We start from the raw sequence: 17,393 nt of genomic DNA, 5'->3' as shown, positions 1-17,393 counted from the left end.
GAGGCGGCGAGAGAGCGCAAGGGGTGAGAGGGCGCGAGCGGGACCCCGGCGCCTGGCGCCCCGGGACCCCTGCCACGCCTCTGAGCGCCGGGCGGCGGCCCGCGCGCCGCCCCCGTCCCCGACGCGCGCCGGGCCGCGCCCTTAGCCTTCTCCCCTTCCTTGGCGGGCGGCGCGGAGCGGCCTGAGGGGCGGCGCCTTCTGCGGCCGCCCCGGCGGGGGGATGTGAGGGGAGGCCCGCGGCCATGGAGACGGGCCCGGCGCCCCTGGTGGCCCCGCCGCGCCGTCATGGCGCCCCCGCGGCCCCCTCGCCGCCGCCCCGCGGCTCCCGGGCCGGACCCGTCGTGGTGGTGGCTCCGGGGCCGCCAGTGACCACGGCCACTTCGGCCCCGGTCACCCTGGTGGCCCCCGGGGAGGCGCGGCCCGCCTGGGTACCGGAGCCCACCCAGGCCCCGGCCCCGGCCCCGGCCCCGGCCTCGGCCGTCACGAGCAGCACAGTGGTGGTGCTGACGCTGGAGGCCTCACCCGAAGCCGCGAGGGCGCAGGTCTCCCCTGGCTCAGAAGCCCTGGTGCCCGCGGCAGTGGCAGGAGCCGAGATGTCTATGGCTTTGGGCCCGGGGGCAGACTCTCCGAAGACGGAGGAAGCTAGAACCTCCACCGCCCCTGGACCAGGTACCCCCACCGGGACCCCCACCAGGACCCCCTCCAGAACGGCTCCTGGGGCTCTGACCGCCAAACCCCCGCTTGCCCCCAAGCCGGGAACCACAGTTGCCTCAGGAGTGACTGCGCGGGTTGCAGCAGTGACAGCAGGACAGGTGACAAGTGGACATGGAGCTGCAGGAGCAACATCAGCATCAACTGAACAGGCTCCAGAGGACCCCTCAGGGCCTGGCCTAGGCCCTTCAGGGACATGTGAGGCTCTGGTAGCTGTCGTGACGGTCACCCCAGCTCCGGAGCCTGCTGAAAACTCTCAGGACCTAGGCTCCACGTCCAGCCTGGGTCCCGGCATCTCTGGGCCTCGAGGGCAGGCCCCGGACACTCTGAGCTACTTGGACTCTGTAAGCCTCATGTCTGGGACCTTGGAGTCCTTGGCAGATGATGTGAGCTCCATGGGCTCAGACTCGGAGATAAATGGGCTGGCCCTGCGCAAGACGGACAAGTATGGCTTCCTTGGGGGCAGCCAGTATTCGGGCAGTCTGTGAGTACCCAGTGGGCAGCCAGTGGGACTGCTTCAGGGAAGCAAAGATTGGGGAGGAGGAAATGATACACCTTGCCCAGACTCTGGCAGCCCAGCCTCCTCTGAGGTTCCAGGGGAGTGGCTCCAGCAGGAGTGAGATATTTGGTGATCCCTATCATGCCTAGAGCATCCTGAGGTTTTGGTGGCACTTGCATGTTAGGGTTCCAGGAGTTCTGGGTCTGAGCTTTGCTTTTAGTGTGTTGTGTGCCTTCAGCTAGTGTCTTCCCTATTTCCGTGCCTCAGTTTCCTTCTCTATAAAGTGAAAGGTTGAGTGACATGATACCTAAGGTCGTCCCAGGTCCTTGATGTGAAACTCCAGCTGTGGGCCAGATATTCTGGAAGGCTGGCTGGGCAGGGGTTCTGGTAGAGATCTTTGGTCCCTGAGGGGGAAGGAGTCTGGGAGGGATGCAGGCGTCTCCCCTCCCCCATAGCCCTAGGTCTGATGGGGCAGTGAGATGGGGAAGTCTGGTTGATGGAGGGGAGACCCTGAAGGCAAGGCTCCCCTGCAAAACAGAGAAGGGCAGTCTTGTGTTCTTAGAAGGAAAGGGTTGGGGGAGGCCTCTTCCCCATTTCCTCATCTCCCCAGCCCGGCTTACTCTTTCCTAGTTCCCTCCAGGGGCCTGAGTCACTCCTGATGTAGGGGTGTGATTGCCTCTGACTTCTTCCTTCCCTCTCTCTGGATCCTGTGCATTGTTCCTGTACCTCTTTAACCTGCTGGTCAGTTTAACCTACAGCATCACTGGAGCACCCAGGTTCCAGACCCTGTGCTGGATAAAATAGTTGTTCAAGGTGCTTATCATCTGGAGGGAGAAACAAATACTTCAAGAGTTGGTTTCGATATAAGGTTTAGCCTAGAGATCATCACAGGATTTTGTGAGCACCTAGGGAAGGGATCTTTTTGCCCACTCAGAAGTCAGCTGAGGCTGGTCTGAATGCTGACTAAATGTAGGATTTAGTTGTGTATGTGCATGTTGGGGTTGGGGGGAACACTTGGGAGGATATTCTAAGTATGTTTTATAATCCAACAGAAACCAGAAAACCTTTGATTGAGCACCAACATTCATGGTCTTAGGAAGGCAACTGAAGTTTGACCTTGGTGTTTTCCCATGCATGGAGGAAGCATTGTACGCAATTTATAGGTGAAGAAACAGGATTGAAGCAGTTGAGTGAATTGCCCCACTCACATCTTGATCTGTGTGACAGGCTTTCTCAATACCATGCTGCCCTTAGGAGCTTGGATTGAATTACATTTTAGTGAGCTGCTCTTGTGTGCCAGGCACCGTGCTTGTTGCTATTTCTATGTTTTGTAATTTTGTTCCTCTAAAATCTGTCTACTGTGCTGGCGGAATATACTTCTGAGTTAAGACTGGGGCACATGTTACCTTAAAAGCTTGTAGTGGCTCCCCACTGGCCACAGGATGAAGTCCCAAGTGCTTTATTCTGCAGATAGGCTCCTTAGTATCTGGCTTTGCCAGCCTTTCTGGTGTTCTCTGTCACCACTCCTAACCGTGCACTTAGTACTGTGGTCCTGTTGAATGGATTGTAGTCTTCCCACCTTCCTACGCAGGCTTTCCCACCTGCCAGGAATGCCTTTCTCCCCCTTCTTGTCTTAGTATGTTCTACTCAGTCCTTCATGGCTTATAACTCAGATATCTCCTCCTCCAGGAAGCCTTTTCTGATATCCACTGTCCCTACTCCAGTCGGTGCCTCTTCTGTGCATTTTTATCATTGCATTTCCCATACCACATTGCAGTGATCTCCCCTGCAAGCTTGTGACCTTCTTGAGGACAGGAAAGATATTATCTTATTCTTCCTGATCCTTAGTAGAGTTTCGAACTGACTTAGATAGAAATTAATGAGAGGTGGTTAAGGGGCTTCTAAGACAAAAGAAACCAATATTTAAAGAGCCCTTCCATTTACCAGTCCTTTATATAGTTTCTCGGTAGTCCTCTCATAACTTTGTGATGTAGGTGGTGACATCGCTTTTTTATAGGAGAGGAAGAGACTCAGGTTATTATTTGCCAAGATTCCCCAACTTCTAATAGATGGATGGAACTGGGACTTGAGCTCAAGTCTGTCTGGAAACTCAAGCTCTTTCTTCCATTCACCTCCTGGTACTGGCTCCTACAAGTAACTGTTTCAAGACTCATGGGGCATCTTGAGTGTGAGGCTGTGACAGAACAGTGGGCAAACAGTGCAAGGAAAACTTCATTTGCTTGGGAATCTAGGGTGATGTCAGGGAGGAGGAGGTAGAGGGGATTGCAGATGGCCCAGGAGATCTCAAGAGTCTGAAAGGAGGAAACTCAGATAGTTGTTTCTAAGGAGGCAGAGAAATATATTTGTTCTGTATTTTCTTTTATGGATAATAATTGCCAATACTGAGCACTTGCTGTTTGTTCTCTCCTATGACCTCTGCATCTTACAAATGTGGAAATTGAGGATCAGAGGAATTCAGTGACTTGTCCAAGGTCACACAATGAGTAAGTGGTAAAGCTAGAACTTGGACCCAGGTCTAATGCAAAGTGTGGTTTTTAAATATTCTGTACCCTCTCCCCAAACTTGTATGTGCCATAAGCAGGATTTGAACACACCCAGCATGTATAGAGATCCAACATGAGAACACAATCTCTGTACAGAGATTCCTTCTAAAGAGAAGTCCTTTCAGTGTGGTAAGCTAGACCGTGGATGGCTGAGCGGCCAGATGTCCTGATATTTGGTAGCTCACAGTCTCTCATTTGAAATCGGGGAGGTGGCTTGCTTCAGTTCCGCCAGCAATCCATGTTTTACACTACCACTCCTCACCCCTTCCATGCTCCCTTCATCCTGCAGAGAGAGCTCCATTCCTGTAGATGTGGCTCGGCAGCGGGAGCTCAAATGGCTGGAGATGTTCAGTAACTGGGATAAGTGGCTGTCACGGCGTTTCCAGAAGGTTTGGAAGGCTGAGTGGTGGGCAGGGCGATGGACAGGTTGGGAAGGGGGCAGGCAGGGAGGGCTCATGTGGTCCGGGGAAGCCATGTTAGTATTTGCTCTCTAGGCCACACTGGGGGGCAGGTGGTCCTTGGGCCTGGGGGGAGGAGTAGCTTTAAAGATAGAAGGCCAGACCAGGTCCAGTGGAGTCAAGCCAATGGGATGTGTGAGGGGTGTGCCGGGAAGCCCGACGACTGCTGGGGAAAGCCTGGAGGCTCTGCCAGCCCCTGGAGCTGCTGCCCTGCCTGCCGTTCTGTCTTAGGTGAAGCTGCGCTGCCGGAAGGGGATCCCCTCTTCCCTCAGAGCCAAGGCCTGGCAGTACCTGTCCAATAGCAAGGAACTCCTGGAGCAGAACCCCGGCAAGTTTGAGGTGTGTCCAGGGTATGGGGATGTGACATGGTGTGAAGGGTATCATCAGTCCCCTCCAGATCCTGAGCTAATCCCTGCTGTCCCACTGCAGGAGCTGGAACGGGCGCCTGGGGACCCCAAGTGGCTGGATGTAATTGAGAAGGACCTGCACCGCCAGTTCCCTTTCCATGAGATGTTTGCTGCTCGAGGGGGGCATGGGTGAGATGGCCTGACCGCGTAGGTCAGTCAGCCAACATTGGTAGAAGGCTCCAGGTGGATACAGGGCTGGGTTGAAAGCAGTTCTTGCTCTCCAGGGATTCTAGGAGAGTGGTCCTTCATGGACTGAGTGCCAAGCCATGTTGAAGGAAGCGTGCTGGGAGGGAGATTCTGACTTGGGCCTGGGGGGCTGCTGGAGGGGGTACAGGAGGCACAACGACGTATCGAAGAGATCGCATTTGAACTGGGTTTTGAAGGATAGTTGGGAGCAGAGCAGGGGGCAGGTTTTTCCTGGTCGGGGGTTTATGTAAGCTCTGTCTGGGATGTGCCGATTGGGTAGAGCTGAGGCTGGAGAAGCAGTTTAGGGCCAGATCACCAAAGGCCCTTAAAAACTGTTCCCAGGCACTTGTGCTTTTGTTCTGTATGCTAGGCTTCCCCAAGGTGTATATATATGTATGAGTCCTTAGTAACATGCAAGATGGTATTAGGTGGCTCGCAGGTGGACTTTTTTCATCAGTTGGTTCATCTTTTCAGCAAACACTTAAACACTGGTCTAGCCACAGATGACAGCAGTTAACGAGACAAAAACTCCTCCCGTTATGGGGCTTATTACATTTTAGTGGGGATAGACAATACATAAATAAGACAAAGAAGGAAAAAGTATGTTGCATGTGAAATGGTATGAAAGAGGAGTTTAAAGCAAGAAAGGGGAATAGAGAATGCGAACGGAGATGGGGTTACAAGTGATCTGATCTGATTTGTGTCTTGAAAGGATCGTTCTGGCTGCTGTGCTGAGAATAGACTATAGGGAGACGAGGACAGAAGCAGAGAGACCCTTTAGGAGACCATTTCCATAATCCAGGAGAGAGACCATGACAGATAGACCAGATTGGTAGCCATGTAACTATGGGGAGAAGTGGTTGGGTTCTGGGTATATTCCGAAGGTAGAGCCAAAAGGATCTGCCAACAGAAGGATCTGCCAATAGATGTGTGTGAGAGAGAGTGAGCACAATTAAGGCTGACTCTAAAGGTTTTGGGCCTGAGAAACTAGAAAAATGGAATTGTTGTATACTGATGTGGATGGGGAAAATGGGGATAAAGAAGTTAGAGGGGTACATCAGGAGCTCAGTTTTGGAATATGAGGTTTGAAATGCTAATTGGATGTCCAGATGGAGATGTCAAGTAAGTTGAATGTACACTATATGCAAGCCTGGAATTTGGGGAGAAGTTTAAAGTGAGGGTAAGCTGGAGATTGAGAGTTGTCAGCCTCTAGATGGGACTAAATCTCACCCATGGGACTGGATGAGATCATCAAAGCAGCAAGTGTAGATACAAAAGGAAGCTCAAAGATTGAGCCCTGTTGCTCCAACATTTCAAGAATGGAAAGATGAGAACGAACCAGCAAGGGAGACTAGAAGCAGAAGCTGGAGAGGTAGAAGGAAAACCAGGGCAGTGTGGTTTCTGGAAGCAAATTAAAGAGGGGTTTCAGGACCAGCTGTATGAAATATTGCTGATGGGTCAAGTAAAGTCAAGTCTGCAGATTGACCTCAGGACTCAGCACAGTGGCAGTCATTGGTGACCTTGATAAGGGCAGTTTTGCACGGGGCAGTCTGTTAAAGCCTGACTGCAGAATGGGAGGAAAGAGCTTGATGACAGCGAGTCTGTACCCTGAAGTTTTTGCTGAGTAGGTAAGGAGAAAAATGGTGTTTGGAGGGGAAAGGGGGGTGGTGGTCAAGAGACATTTTTTTTTAAGCAAGAGGAAATAACAGATGTTGGTATGCCAATGGGAATGATCTAGTAGGGAGAGAAAAACTGATGATGCAGGAGAGGTGGGAGGCTTGCTGGGGTGATGGCCCGTGTAGGTAAGTGGATGGAGTGCAGTGCCCAAGTGGAAAGGCTGTGTTTGGCCAGGACCACAGACATTTCACCCACAGCAACAGGGGAGAAAAGCAGGGACACATGCAGGTAGGTAGGTGAATGAAGCATGGGAGCTTGTGGGAATTACATGTTTATTTTAATAGGTATTAGGTAAAATAACTAGTGCATCCAACCTGTCATTTCATGGATGCTATTGCAAAGTGGAGAAAAAAGATTAAGTGAAAAATAGCCGGGAGGTATGCAGATAAAGCACAAATGAAGATCACATTTCAGTGACTGAATTTTGGGATAGAGGAGGTTATTCTTACTTTTTTTCTGGGTAAGAAATAAGGGTCTGAGCTACGGAATGGCTGTGGAGGCAGAGAGAAGGAACAGATATGAATGAAAATCAGGAGGTAGTGTTGAGAAGATTTGGTTTTAGCCACGGGGAGTGATGAAGGGCTCTCTTTTCCAGTGTGGGGCTGACTAAATGGGATTCCCAGACACAGTGATGGGGCGCCCTCAAGAAAGAGGAGCAGGTCTAGGGCAGAGACTTTATTCTTTTGGATGCAGAGACAAGAGAAAGGTTTGAGGCACAGCTGGCTTCCCAAGCCTTCACTGAGGCTTCCCAAGAACCAGGGCCCACTGGACATGGTGATGGAGACCTGATTCAATCCAGTGAGGCAGATGAGGGGAGCCCTGCTCTGGGAGAGCCCCTGCTCCGAGGTACTAAAAGCATTCAGACAGTGCGACAGGAGGGCTGATGCTGCGGGCAATGAAAGCTTCCCGAAGAAGGTGACTTTGAAGGTCTATGGGATGGTGGCAGATGAAGGAGAGAGAGCACAGTCTGTGCGGGGGAATGGGTAGGGAGCATGTGGGGTGTGCAGGCAAGGTGGAAGGCTGGAATGCTTTGCTTATGGTCGGAGTCTTTGGCTTCACCTTGGTGGGCATCACCAGGAACGCCAGTGGAGGTGTGTGGTGGGGAAGCTCTGAGGTTAATCTGGAACTGGATCTAGGAGGGGTCTGGAATGGGGCTGGTTGCGGGGAGCAGGCTTAGTTTGGGGCAGAGAGCCCCCAACTCCGCTGATGGCCCTCATGGTCTTTCCCAATACCCACAGGCAACAGGACTTGTACCGAATCCTGAAGGCCTACACGATCTACCGGCCCGATGAGGGCTACTGCCAGGCCCAGGCCCCAGTGGCCGCCGTGCTGCTCATGCACATGCCTGCTGAGGTCAGCATACCCTGGTCCTGGCTGGGGAGGGCCTGGGAGGACCTTGGCCTACGGTGGTGATGGGGGAGCACTCTACTCCCTGTTTCTCAGGTCCTATCCCCCCGCCCCTTGTTCTTGCCCTCCTCAGCAAGCTTTTTGGTGCCTGGTGCAGATCTGCGACAAGTACCTCCCCGGTTACTACAGTGCAGGGCTGGTGAGTGTCTGAAGGCTGGGTGCACCCAAGGCTGCAGGGAAGTCCTTGTCCTGCCCCACCTGCTGCCCTTTTGTCCCTTTGCTCTGGGCCTCTCCCACTGAGGTGAGGATCCCCTCATAGGGACAGTGCTACCCCACGGGGGCCACCGTAGGACTCTTCTCATGGCCTCTCCCACCTGCAGGAGGCCATTCAGCTGGATGGAGAAATCTTTTTCGCGCTGCTGCGCCGGGCCTCTCCGCTGGCACACCGGCACCTGCGGCGGCAGCGCATTGACCCCGTGCTCTACATGACCGAGTGGTTCATGTGCATCTTTGCCCGCACCCTGCCCTGGGCGTCAGTGCTGCGTGTCTGGGATATGTTCTTCTGTGAAGGTACTCTGGAGCCGCTCAGGCCATGAGGGGTCTGGGGTTTCCACAGTGGCTGCCAGAGAGGGGCCTGCTGCCAGAAGGTACGTCTGAGGCCTAGGCTTCCCTGTCTGCAGTCCGGGGGCTGGAGAAACTGGGGCCTGGTCTTGGCTCTGCCATCATTCCGGAGCCCACTCTCCCTCCCAGGAGTCTGAAACCCATGGCAGCTCATTTCCCTCCGTGGGGCCTCCATTTCCTCATCTGTGAGGATGGCAGTAAGACGGGGATAGGGCCTGTGAGTCTCTTCTAAATGGGACGGGCTGAGATCCCAGCCCTGATCTTTTCTGTGCCCTTGCAGGCGTCAAGATCATCTTCCGGGTGGCCCTGGTGCTGCTGCGGCACACGCTGGGCTCGGTGGAGAAGCTGCGCTCCTGCCAGGGCATGTACGAGACCATGGAGCAGCTGCGCAACCTGCCCCCGCAGTGCATGCAGGAGGACTTCCTGGTGCATGAGGTAGGCCGCAGCCTGAGTCCACCCGCACCTGCTTCAGCACGTCTCCACCCTCCCCTTCACTCTCCCCATTCCTTCTCGGTCTAGGTGACCACCCTCCCGGTGACAGAAGCACTGATTGAGCGAGAGAACACGGCCCAGCTCAAGAAGTGGCGGGAAACCCGGGGGGAGCTGCAGTATCGGCCCTCTCGACGACTACACGGCTCCCGGGCCATCCATGAGGAGCGGCGGCGGCAGCAGCCACCCCTGGGCCCCTCCTCCAGCCTTCTTAGCCTCCCTGGCCTCAAGAGCCGAGGTTCCCGGGCAGCCGGGGGGGCCCCCTCTCCACCCCCTCCTGCCCGCAGGGCCAGCGCTGGACCTGCCCCAGGGCCTGTGGTCACCGCTGAGGGACTGCATCCATCCCTTCCTTCGCCTACTGGCAACAGCACCCCACTGGGTCCCAGCAAGGAGACTCGAAAGCAGGAGAAGGAGCGGCAGAAACAGGAAAAGGAACGTGAGAAGGAACGGCAGAAACAGGAGAAGGAACGGGAAAAGCAGGAGAAGGAGAGGCAGAAGTGGGAAAAAGAGCAGGAGAAGGAGCGGCAGAAGCAGGAAAAGAAGGCCCAAGGCAGGAAGCTCTCGCTGCGTCGAAAGGCAGATGGGCCCCCGGCCCCCCAGGATGGTGGGGACAGGTCCTCGGCGTCTGAGGCCCGGCAGGATGCTTACTTCTGACATCTGTCTCGGGGCTGGACTGCTCTGTCTCGGGGCTGGACTGCTCGGCCTCCCTCTTCTTTTTCCTCAGTCAAGAGCAGGCCTGGCCTGGGGTGCTGCCCTGAGCTTCTTGGGCAGGCCGTCACTCTTTCTGGGGAAAGCGGTTTGGCTCCCCATCTCCTTGCCAGCTGCTGATCCCTACACAGCTGGGACAGTGAGTGCACAGGGCAGCTGCCTTTCCTTGGGGCAGCCGTGAACAAATCTGGAGCCCCCTCACCTCCAGTTGGGCCCAGCTGGGGTTTCTGTCACTCCTGCCCCAGTTCCCTCTGGGGTCCTTCCCAGGTGCAGTCCTAATTGGCCTTTTGTCACCTCAGGGGTGACTCGGCGATGGGAATCAGCAGTTTTCAGATTCTTACACCAGTTTCTCCCCTTATCCGTGAGTGGAGCTGGGTTCCCTTTTCCCTTCTTCAGCTCTGCCGGTCTCCCCCTCTTCCTGCCTGGGGGCCGAGGCTCTCCTCGCTCTACTTGTGGACATCTCTCTGTTGTAATTATGTACAGAGGACCTGGTGGGTCCAGGGTGGGGGTGTTCGCTCTGTCTTCTGTCCTTTAGTTCTCCTTCCACAATGTTCTTGCACTCATTTATTTAAGGGGACATGCACTGGAACAGGCCATGTCCCCCCTCTCCCCACCCGCCATCCTCCTTGCTCTTCTTTCCTCTTCACCCACCTTCCTGTGTATTCTCAGGCTTCTGCTTTGTCTCCACCAGGGTCCCCACCTTTCACCTTGTTTCCCCTGCAGCCCCCATCTGGGGAAGGGGGTCTTCCCTTGAGCTCCAGGGGGTGGAACCCAATGTTTACATTCTCTTCTGTCTCTGCTCCCACCCTGTGCGGCGCTTTGAGGAACCAGAAAAGAACCTGCTGTTGTACCTGGGCCTGTCTCCCGCTTTGTTATTTGATGATGGGGGTTAGAATAAGGACGGGGCAGGGGGTGGGAAACAGTGGAGCAGGCCTGGATCTGGGTGTCTCCTGAAGCAGTTGGCTGGTCTTGGCAGGTAGGTACCTCTTGGTCTTTGGTCCATCTTTCAGTCACTCATCAACAGCTGTTGAGCTCCTGCTCCTCCTCTGCCTGGGATCTGCTGCTTCCATTGGGACTGGCCTGGGGCCTTCTACGTACCATCTGCAACACCCGGATCTCCTTCCCAAAGTGCTCGTGCAACTCCTGGAAGCTGTAGGGGGCACTGAGGGTGGCTAGGAAGCCGCAGTCCTCTGGGGGTGAGCTGGGCTCCTTGCCAGCTGCCTGGCACAGCTCCCGGTACCGGGCCTCCAGGGGGGGCAGTAGCACCATCAGCCGCCTCCAGCTCGCCCCAGCCAGCGCCCACAGCCAGGCTCCCAGCTCTTCCTGGTTTTCTGCCGCTAGCTTGTAGGCCCGCCCACCTGTGCCCTCAGCCCTGGGGGTCAGGATGGTAAAGGCATAGGGTTCTGTGGCCCCAAGGCGTGGCTCCACCTGGCTGTTTTCCAAGAGAATGAGGCCCAGGGGGGTGTGATCCGCTTGGTTCTCCAGGTAGAAGAGGAGGTTTCCCCGGAGGATGAACCAGCGGCGTTGATAGCTGGTATTTCGGGTTCCCTTCTTTAGCAAGATGCCCTCCCGGTCTGGAGCCTGTGTTCTGCATCCACGGAAGAAACTGAGCACGGGCTTTTGGTGCAGTTTCATGGTAGTCCAACTGGGGAGTAAACCCTGGGGGTCAGGAGAGAGGAGGGTTGGTCCTAGCCCAGTGGGATTTAAGACTCTGTCCTCAAGAGGTAACGGTCTTGTCCCCACAGCACTGGGACCCACACCTCCCACCTCCCGCTCTGGCCCTTGGGCCAGTTTACAGACCTTGGGCAGGGGACGCTGGCCTGGGCCCCTATTTGCCTGCGGCTGTGGTTCGAGAGAGGCACCGTTGCCCTTTTCCAGGCCTACCTGAGATCAGGACACAAGAGACTTCTGGCCTGGGTACCGGGCACAGGTATCACCGTCACCTTTCCGGTGATGGCTCTTCCCACCTCAGAAACCGGGAACTCGCCCAAGGGATTGGCGTGGGGTAAATGACTTCCCCTGGGTCCTAAAGAGAGCTGGGTTCGGTAAGTGCTCCCAGAGCCATCCGGGGCGTCCAGGCGGGCCGTCAGAACCCGGCCTCTCCCCAGGGAGAAGAGCAAGGCCGCACCTAGGAGTAGGACAGGATAGAACTGGACGCTGAAGGGAAAAGCAGGATCCCCAAAGAGGTGGTGGGGGGCGCAAAGCTCTTGGCCAATCCTGGGGAAGGGTGACTCAACCCTGGAGAGGGAAACAGGCCGAAACCCACTGTCCCACTCTGGCCCTCCATCAAGGTCCCGGGTGCCCCTTTAAGTAGAGTGTGCTCCACTTTCTCCCCAGAGCCTCTAACTGCTGTAGGAGGGAGTCGGAATCGCAGCCGGCCATCCCTTTCGTCTGATCAGGGTCTAAGCGTTCATACGTCCCCTGTCCTCGCCATTGTCGCCCACGCTGCTTACGTCACTCTGGGCAGGGCGGCGTGGTCTTCCCCGCTCACGGCGCACTTCCGCCCGTTTCTCCACTTAGTCCTCTAACCCGAGTGAAGCCACTTCCGGCTTTCTCTGGCGCCTTCCGCAGTTCTCTTCCGGGTGGTGGCGGCCGGTGCCCCGGACGTAGCCCCGGTGAAAGCCTCTCTCTTTTTCTTTCCCCTCAGCCTCCCGTAGACCCTTAGGTGAGCGCGCGCTGGTGGGGTCCTCGAATCCCCGCGGTTCTGCCGCCCCTCTGATTTGTATATTTAGCCCGGGACAGTTGGTGGTTACCCCGCGGAGTTGGGAGTTCGGCGCGGGGAGGAGGGGGGCTGCCAGGACGCCAGGTCCTGGGTCCGCGCGGGCCCCGCGGGCTCTGAGGGAGCTGGGGGTGTAGGAGCGGGTGTCAGCCCGCGGAGCCCCGTCGCATCCAGCACTGCGGGGGCCAGGAATGGGGGGTGCGTGTGGGGGGAGCCTGTCTCCTTTCGTCAAGGGTGGGGGTTGCCCGTGGGAAACCTCTCCGCGCGTCCGCCTCTCCGGCCTGTCTCCAGCGACTCTTTTGGACCAAACCAAGTCCCGGGGGCCACCTGGCTGCCAGCTTCCCTTTCGGCCCCTGATTCTGTGCTCCCTCTCCTCCCAAGCTGGATCTAGTGCGTACCAGGTGATAATTTGTTGTGCTGGGGGCCCTTCGGCGGTGAGTAGCCTCGCCCAGTTCCCTTAATCTGCACCCTTTCACCTCGGCTCAGCTTGGGGAAGGCCCCTCTGTGCAGTCATGCCAAAGAGGAAAGTGACCTTCCAAGGCGTAGGAGATGAGGCTGATGAGGATGAAATCAGTGTCCCCAAAAAGAAGGTGAGGGGGCCAGACTCCTGCATTGTGGGGAGGAGTGAGGGGAGGGAAGAGGAACTAGAAGCTAGAAGAGAAAGAAAGCCCGTGGGGACAAAGGACGCGTAGAAAGGGCTAGCTTTTCCATGTTCTCTGGGAAATGGGTTTGGAGAATTTTCAGTCCGAGAAGGCTTTGAAGAAAAACCTACCTAGAGTATTTTGAGGAATCGCCAGTAACCTGCCTCTCTCAACTTGCTCCTCCTCACAGCTGGTGGATCCTGTGACCGGGGCAGGGGGTCCTGGGAGCCGCTTCAAAGGCAAACACTCTTTGGACAGCGATGAGGAGGATGATGATGAGGAGGGGTCCAGCAAATATGACATCCTGGCCTCAGAGGATGTGGAAGGTGAGCTAAATCCAAGAACTGAGGCTGCTGGAGGAACAGATAGGGCTTCAGGGGATGTGGGGCAAGGAAGGCCTTTGTCTCTTATTGCTTGCTCAGCGTGGGACACCCCTGTGTTCGGTGCAGGTCAGGAAGCAGCCACACTCCCCAGTGAGGGAGGTGTGCGGATCACACCCTTCAACCTGCAGGAAGAGATGGAGGAGGGCCACTTTGACGCCGATGGCAACTACTTCCTGAACCGGGATGCTCAGATCCGAGACAGCTGGCTGGACAACATTGACTGGGTGTGGCCCAGGGGTTGACACGGCTGGGGACCTGGAGGCAGCAAGTGCTGGGCTTGGGCTCTGCTCACTGTTTGTTGGAGATAACACCCCCCTGTTTTCATGTCACAGGTGAAGATCAGGGAGCGACCACCTGATCAGCACCCGCCGTCAGACTCAGAGGGAGAGGACAGCCTGGGCCAGACACCAATGAGTGCCCAAGCTCTCCTGGAGGGTCTTCTGGAGCTGCTCTTACCAAGAGAGACAGTGGCCGGGGCACTGAGGCGTCTGGGGGCCCGAGGAGGAGGAGGAGGCAAAGGGGGCAGCAAGGGGGCTGGGCGGCCTAGTTCCCCCCAGCGCTTGGATCGGCTCTCTGGGTTGGCTGACCAGATGGTGGCCCGGGGCAACCTTGGTGTGTATCAGGAGACAAGAGAACGGTTAGCCATGCGGCTGAAGGGGTTGGGGTCCCGGACCCAGGGACCCCCTGAGCCCACGCCCCCACCCACTCTGGACATGTTTGCTGAGGAAGTGGCAGAGGGGGAGCTGCAGACCCCAACCCCTACCCAGAAGGGAGGTAAGATTGGAAGGCAGAGGAGGGGTGATGGCGGCAGGGGGCAGGGCACTTGAGGCCCAGATGGCTTTGCCTGTTGTTTTAGAAGCAGAGCTGCCAGGCGACGGTCTGGTGGACGTGATGTGGGAGTATAAGTGGGAGAACACGGGGGACGCCGAGCTTTACGGGCCTTTCACCAGCGCCCAGATGCAGGTAAGCCCCTGCCTGCTTCCTTCTGCCACTGCTCTCCGCCCCCGCACCCGTATCAGATCGCTCCCAGCTCCGCTGTCTCTTGTTTCCTGCAGACCTGGGTGAACGAAGGCTACTTCGCAGATGGTGTTTATTGCCGGAAGCTGGACCCTCCCGGTGGACAGTTCTATAACTCCAAACGCATTGACTTTGACCTCTATACCTGAGCCTGCCGAGGGCCCAGCTTGATGTTTTTTTTCCTGCACTCTCTGGAGGAGGCCCCAGCTGCCTCAGGCAGTGAGGATTTGGGGGGCCATTTTTCATTCAGTTTTTCTTTCCCAATAAAAGCCTTTAGTTGTATATTAGGGCCTTGGCTGTGCTGATGGGCAGAAGCCAAGGCCCTTCATAGCCCCTTTGGACTCGCCTCATGAGTGTTTCCTCATGAAGTTCGTTCTTGGGAGTTTCTGGTCACTTGAACCACCTCACCTTTGTTTACCACTCCTGGGGCAGAGCCAGGGCTCCCGGGTGGTCTGTGGCGACCGCACCCGGACTGCTTACCATCTAAAAAATCCCTTTGCTCACATGCTGTTCTCCAGTATTCTCGGAGCAGGCTTCCTATTTTGCTCTTCTTAGGTCTTCAGCTTTTAGAACCTCAGGGTCTTTGCAGCCAATATAAGATAGAGCACCAGAAGTGGAGATTTTAGGCCTCGAAGGGCTAGGACATCTGTTGGGGTGAGTAGTAAGCCTGGTATACACCGGCTCCCCAGGGGTCTCAAGCTCCTTGGGGGGAACGGCAAACTCAAGGCCCCTCAAGGCCACCTGGGCCAACCATTGAACAGACACAAAGAGGTAGTGCCTCCCTGGAGCTCACACAGTGAAGCAGAGGGCTGGCCCAGACCCAATAGGCTTCTTTCCCGACCTTTTTTTGGCACCTTTGAGGCCCTGAAGTTTCCATTTCCTGGGGTCTCACAGTGTGCCTGGTACAGGGCTGGTGCCTTGAAGGAACTGAGCTAGCTAGGAGGTTGATCCTCTTCCAGGAGTTGAGATTCTGGGGAGTGGGGTCAGGAGGGAGACAGGCAGGTATAGTTGGACCTAACACCTCCCACCTCTTACCAGTGCCGCCTTAGACCTCTTCTCTTGCACCAGGTGAGGTTGAACCCTCCACTTTTCTATCTCGGCTGTCCATTTGGAGTCTCGGGGGAGCTGTAAAATTACTCCTCGGATTCTAAATGAATTGGTCTAGGTAGTGGCTTGGTGGTTGGGGTTTTTGAAAGCTCCCAGGGGATTCCAGTGTGCGGGCAGGTGGAGAACCACCGAGCCTGACTCCTGTGACTCGGTTATGCCTAGAACAAGGGGCCACTCACCGGATCCTGTGGTGGTGGCAGAGCTGAGCACGTGTGGCCACGGCTCTGCTGGAGTCTGTTGCAGGATTGCTGAGCACCAGAGCCCCAGGTGGAAGGGGCCAGGCTGGGAAGCAGGAAGACCGGGACAGGGTGGGGATACTTGGTGCCCCAGTGAGGGCTCCAGCTTCTGTAATAATTGGGTCCCTGCAGGCTTGGTGTTCATTGACTCCAGGATGACTTCGATTGTAACAAGTCTTTTTCTGTCCTTAAGAAAGAAACCCCTGCCAACTACATTTACAGGAGATCATTGATTAAAATGCATCCTCATTGCAGAAATGTTCAGAAGTGAAAAACAATACAGCGGTCCCCTTTATAACCCCAATGACTGACTCATGGGAGGTGCTTAATATTTGGTGAATAGATGAAGGCCAAGGGCACGGTGCCCTCGGATATGCCATTGGTACCTCAGGCTCCGCCTCTCCAGAGCTGACCCTATCTTCCCCTCACAGCATCTTCCTGTGTTCACCGTTTTTTTGTTTGTTGTTGTTGTTGAAGTTTTTGAGAGAGAGAGAGAGAGCTGGGTGGGGAGGAGCAAAGGGAGGAGGAGAGAGAGAATCTTAAACAGGCTCCATGCCCAGTACGGATCCTGATGCAGAGTCCCCAACAGTGGGGCTTGGTGTCGGCACCCTGAGCTCATGACCTGAGTTGAAATGAAGGGTCGGAAGCTTAACCCACTGAGCCACCCAGGCGCGCCCCAACCTCTCTGATGACACTGTGTAGGCAGAATAATCGTTCCCCAAAGATATCCATACCCTCAACAGAATCTGAGTATGGGAGCTTACGTGGCAAAAGAGACTTTGCAGGTGTGATTAAATCAATGAGTTGGGGGGAGGGGTTATTCTGGATTATTGAGGTGGGTGGGCCCAATGTCATCACAAGGGTCCTACAAAGTGAAGGGAGTCAGGAGGGTCAAAGGGGGAGGTGAAGGTGTTAAACAAAGCTGTTGGCTTTGAAGATGGAAGACAGGGCCATATGCCAAGGAATGCAGTGGCCTATGGAAGCTGGGAAAGGCAAGAAAAAGTCTTCCCAAAGCCACTACAAAATGCAGCCCTACTCAGGATTTGAACCCAGTGAAAACCATTGTGGACTTCTGACCTCTAGAATCCTAATAAAGTTTGTGTTTCAAGCTGCTAAGTTTGTGGTTATTTGTTACAGCCCCAGTAGGAAACCTAACATACCCCATTTAGCTGAATGCCTCTCCCCTCCCACAAACATCCCAGAGTTCTCTCTCCCTTGTCCCTATTTTAAGCCCCTATCAGCATTTAACTCTCTTGCCCTTCTTAAAACAGCATGTATGCGTCTGTGTGTACATATGCACATGTATAATTTTTACTTAAGCCTTTTATATTTTACAGTTGTAGATTTACAGAAAATGTACAAAAGATTACAGTGAGCTCAGCCAGTTTCCCTTATTAACATCTTTCAGTGGTACCTTTGTTAAAACTAATGAACAAACATTACTATTTTTATCAACCGCTTTATTGAGATTAACGCACCCATTTGTTTTTTTAAAGATTTTATTTATTTATTTGACAGAGAGAGACACAGCGAGAGAGGGAACACAAACAGGGGGAGTGGGAGAGGGAGAAGCAGGTTCCCCGCGGAGCAGGGAGCCTGATGCGGGGCTCGATCCCAGGACCT

General features: G+C 55.2%; 3 protein-coding genes across 9 annotated transcripts; 2 read left to right on the top strand and 1 right to left on the bottom strand.

Annotated features, from left to right (window-relative positions):
- The first annotated feature begins 242 nt into the window (after window positions 1-242).
- TBC1D10B (TBC1 domain family member 10B) lies at window positions 243-10,522 on the top strand. Its single transcript, XM_027610235.2, has 9 exons — window positions 243-1,195; window positions 4,064-4,163; window positions 4,464-4,571; window positions 4,662-4,768; window positions 7,741-7,855; window positions 7,983-8,048; window positions 8,230-8,419; window positions 8,751-8,905; window positions 8,990-10,522. The coding sequence occupies exons 1-9, from the start codon at window positions 243-245 to the stop codon at window positions 9,611-9,613; spliced, it is 2,418 nt and encodes an 805-aa protein (XP_027466036.1). The 3' UTR covers window positions 9,614-10,522.
- On the bottom strand, window positions 10,513-12,245 carry LOC113931954 (sesquipedalian-1-like). Of its 4 annotated transcripts, none has more exons than XM_027610241.1 (3): window positions 11,796-12,104; window positions 11,552-11,693; window positions 10,513-11,326 (listed from the first exon to the last, which is right to left on the bottom strand). In XM_027610241.1, exon 3 carries the CDS (start codon window positions 11,300-11,302, stop codon window positions 10,685-10,687), a length of 618 nt encoding a protein of 205 aa, XP_027466042.1. In that variant the 5' UTR covers window positions 11,303-11,326; window positions 11,552-11,693; window positions 11,796-12,104; the 3' UTR covers window positions 10,513-10,684. The 4 variants fall into 4 exon arrangements, with proteins under 4 accessions (XP_027466042.1, XP_027466046.1, XP_027466045.1 ...); XM_027610245.1 differs by having other exon boundaries at window positions 10,513-11,312; window positions 11,796-11,960; XM_027610244.1 differs by lacking the exons at window positions 11,552-11,693; window positions 11,796-12,104 and adding an exon at window positions 12,121-12,245.
- CD2BP2 (CD2 cytoplasmic tail binding protein 2) lies at window positions 12,200-16,886 on the top strand. Of its 4 annotated transcripts, none has more exons than XM_027610239.2 (7): window positions 12,200-12,332; window positions 12,873-12,976; window positions 13,218-13,353; window positions 13,477-13,634; window positions 13,743-14,184; window positions 14,267-14,373; window positions 14,466-16,886. In XM_027610239.2, the coding sequence occupies exons 2-7, from the start codon at window positions 12,899-12,901 to the stop codon at window positions 14,574-14,576; spliced, it is 1,032 nt and encodes a 343-aa protein (XP_027466040.1). In that variant the 5' UTR covers window positions 12,200-12,332; window positions 12,873-12,898; the 3' UTR covers window positions 14,577-16,886. The 4 variants fall into 4 exon arrangements, with proteins under 4 accessions (XP_027466040.1, XP_027466039.1, XP_027466037.1 ...); XM_027610238.2 differs by having other exon boundaries at window positions 12,254-12,332; window positions 12,768-12,976; XM_027610236.2 differs by lacking the exon at window positions 12,200-12,332 and adding an exon at window positions 12,397-12,776.
- Window positions 16,887-17,393: the final 507 nt, after the last annotated feature.

The sequence above is a fragment of the Zalophus californianus genome, chromosome 10 (assembly GCF_009762305.2).
Source record: "Zalophus californianus isolate mZalCal1 chromosome 10, mZalCal1.pri.v2, whole genome shotgun sequence".
Classification (NCBI taxonomy): domain Eukaryota; kingdom Metazoa; phylum Chordata; class Mammalia; order Carnivora; family Otariidae; genus Zalophus; species Zalophus californianus.
The sequence above is the reverse complement of the archived record's forward strand: the minus strand, read 5'-3'. Positions and strand labels throughout refer to the sequence as shown.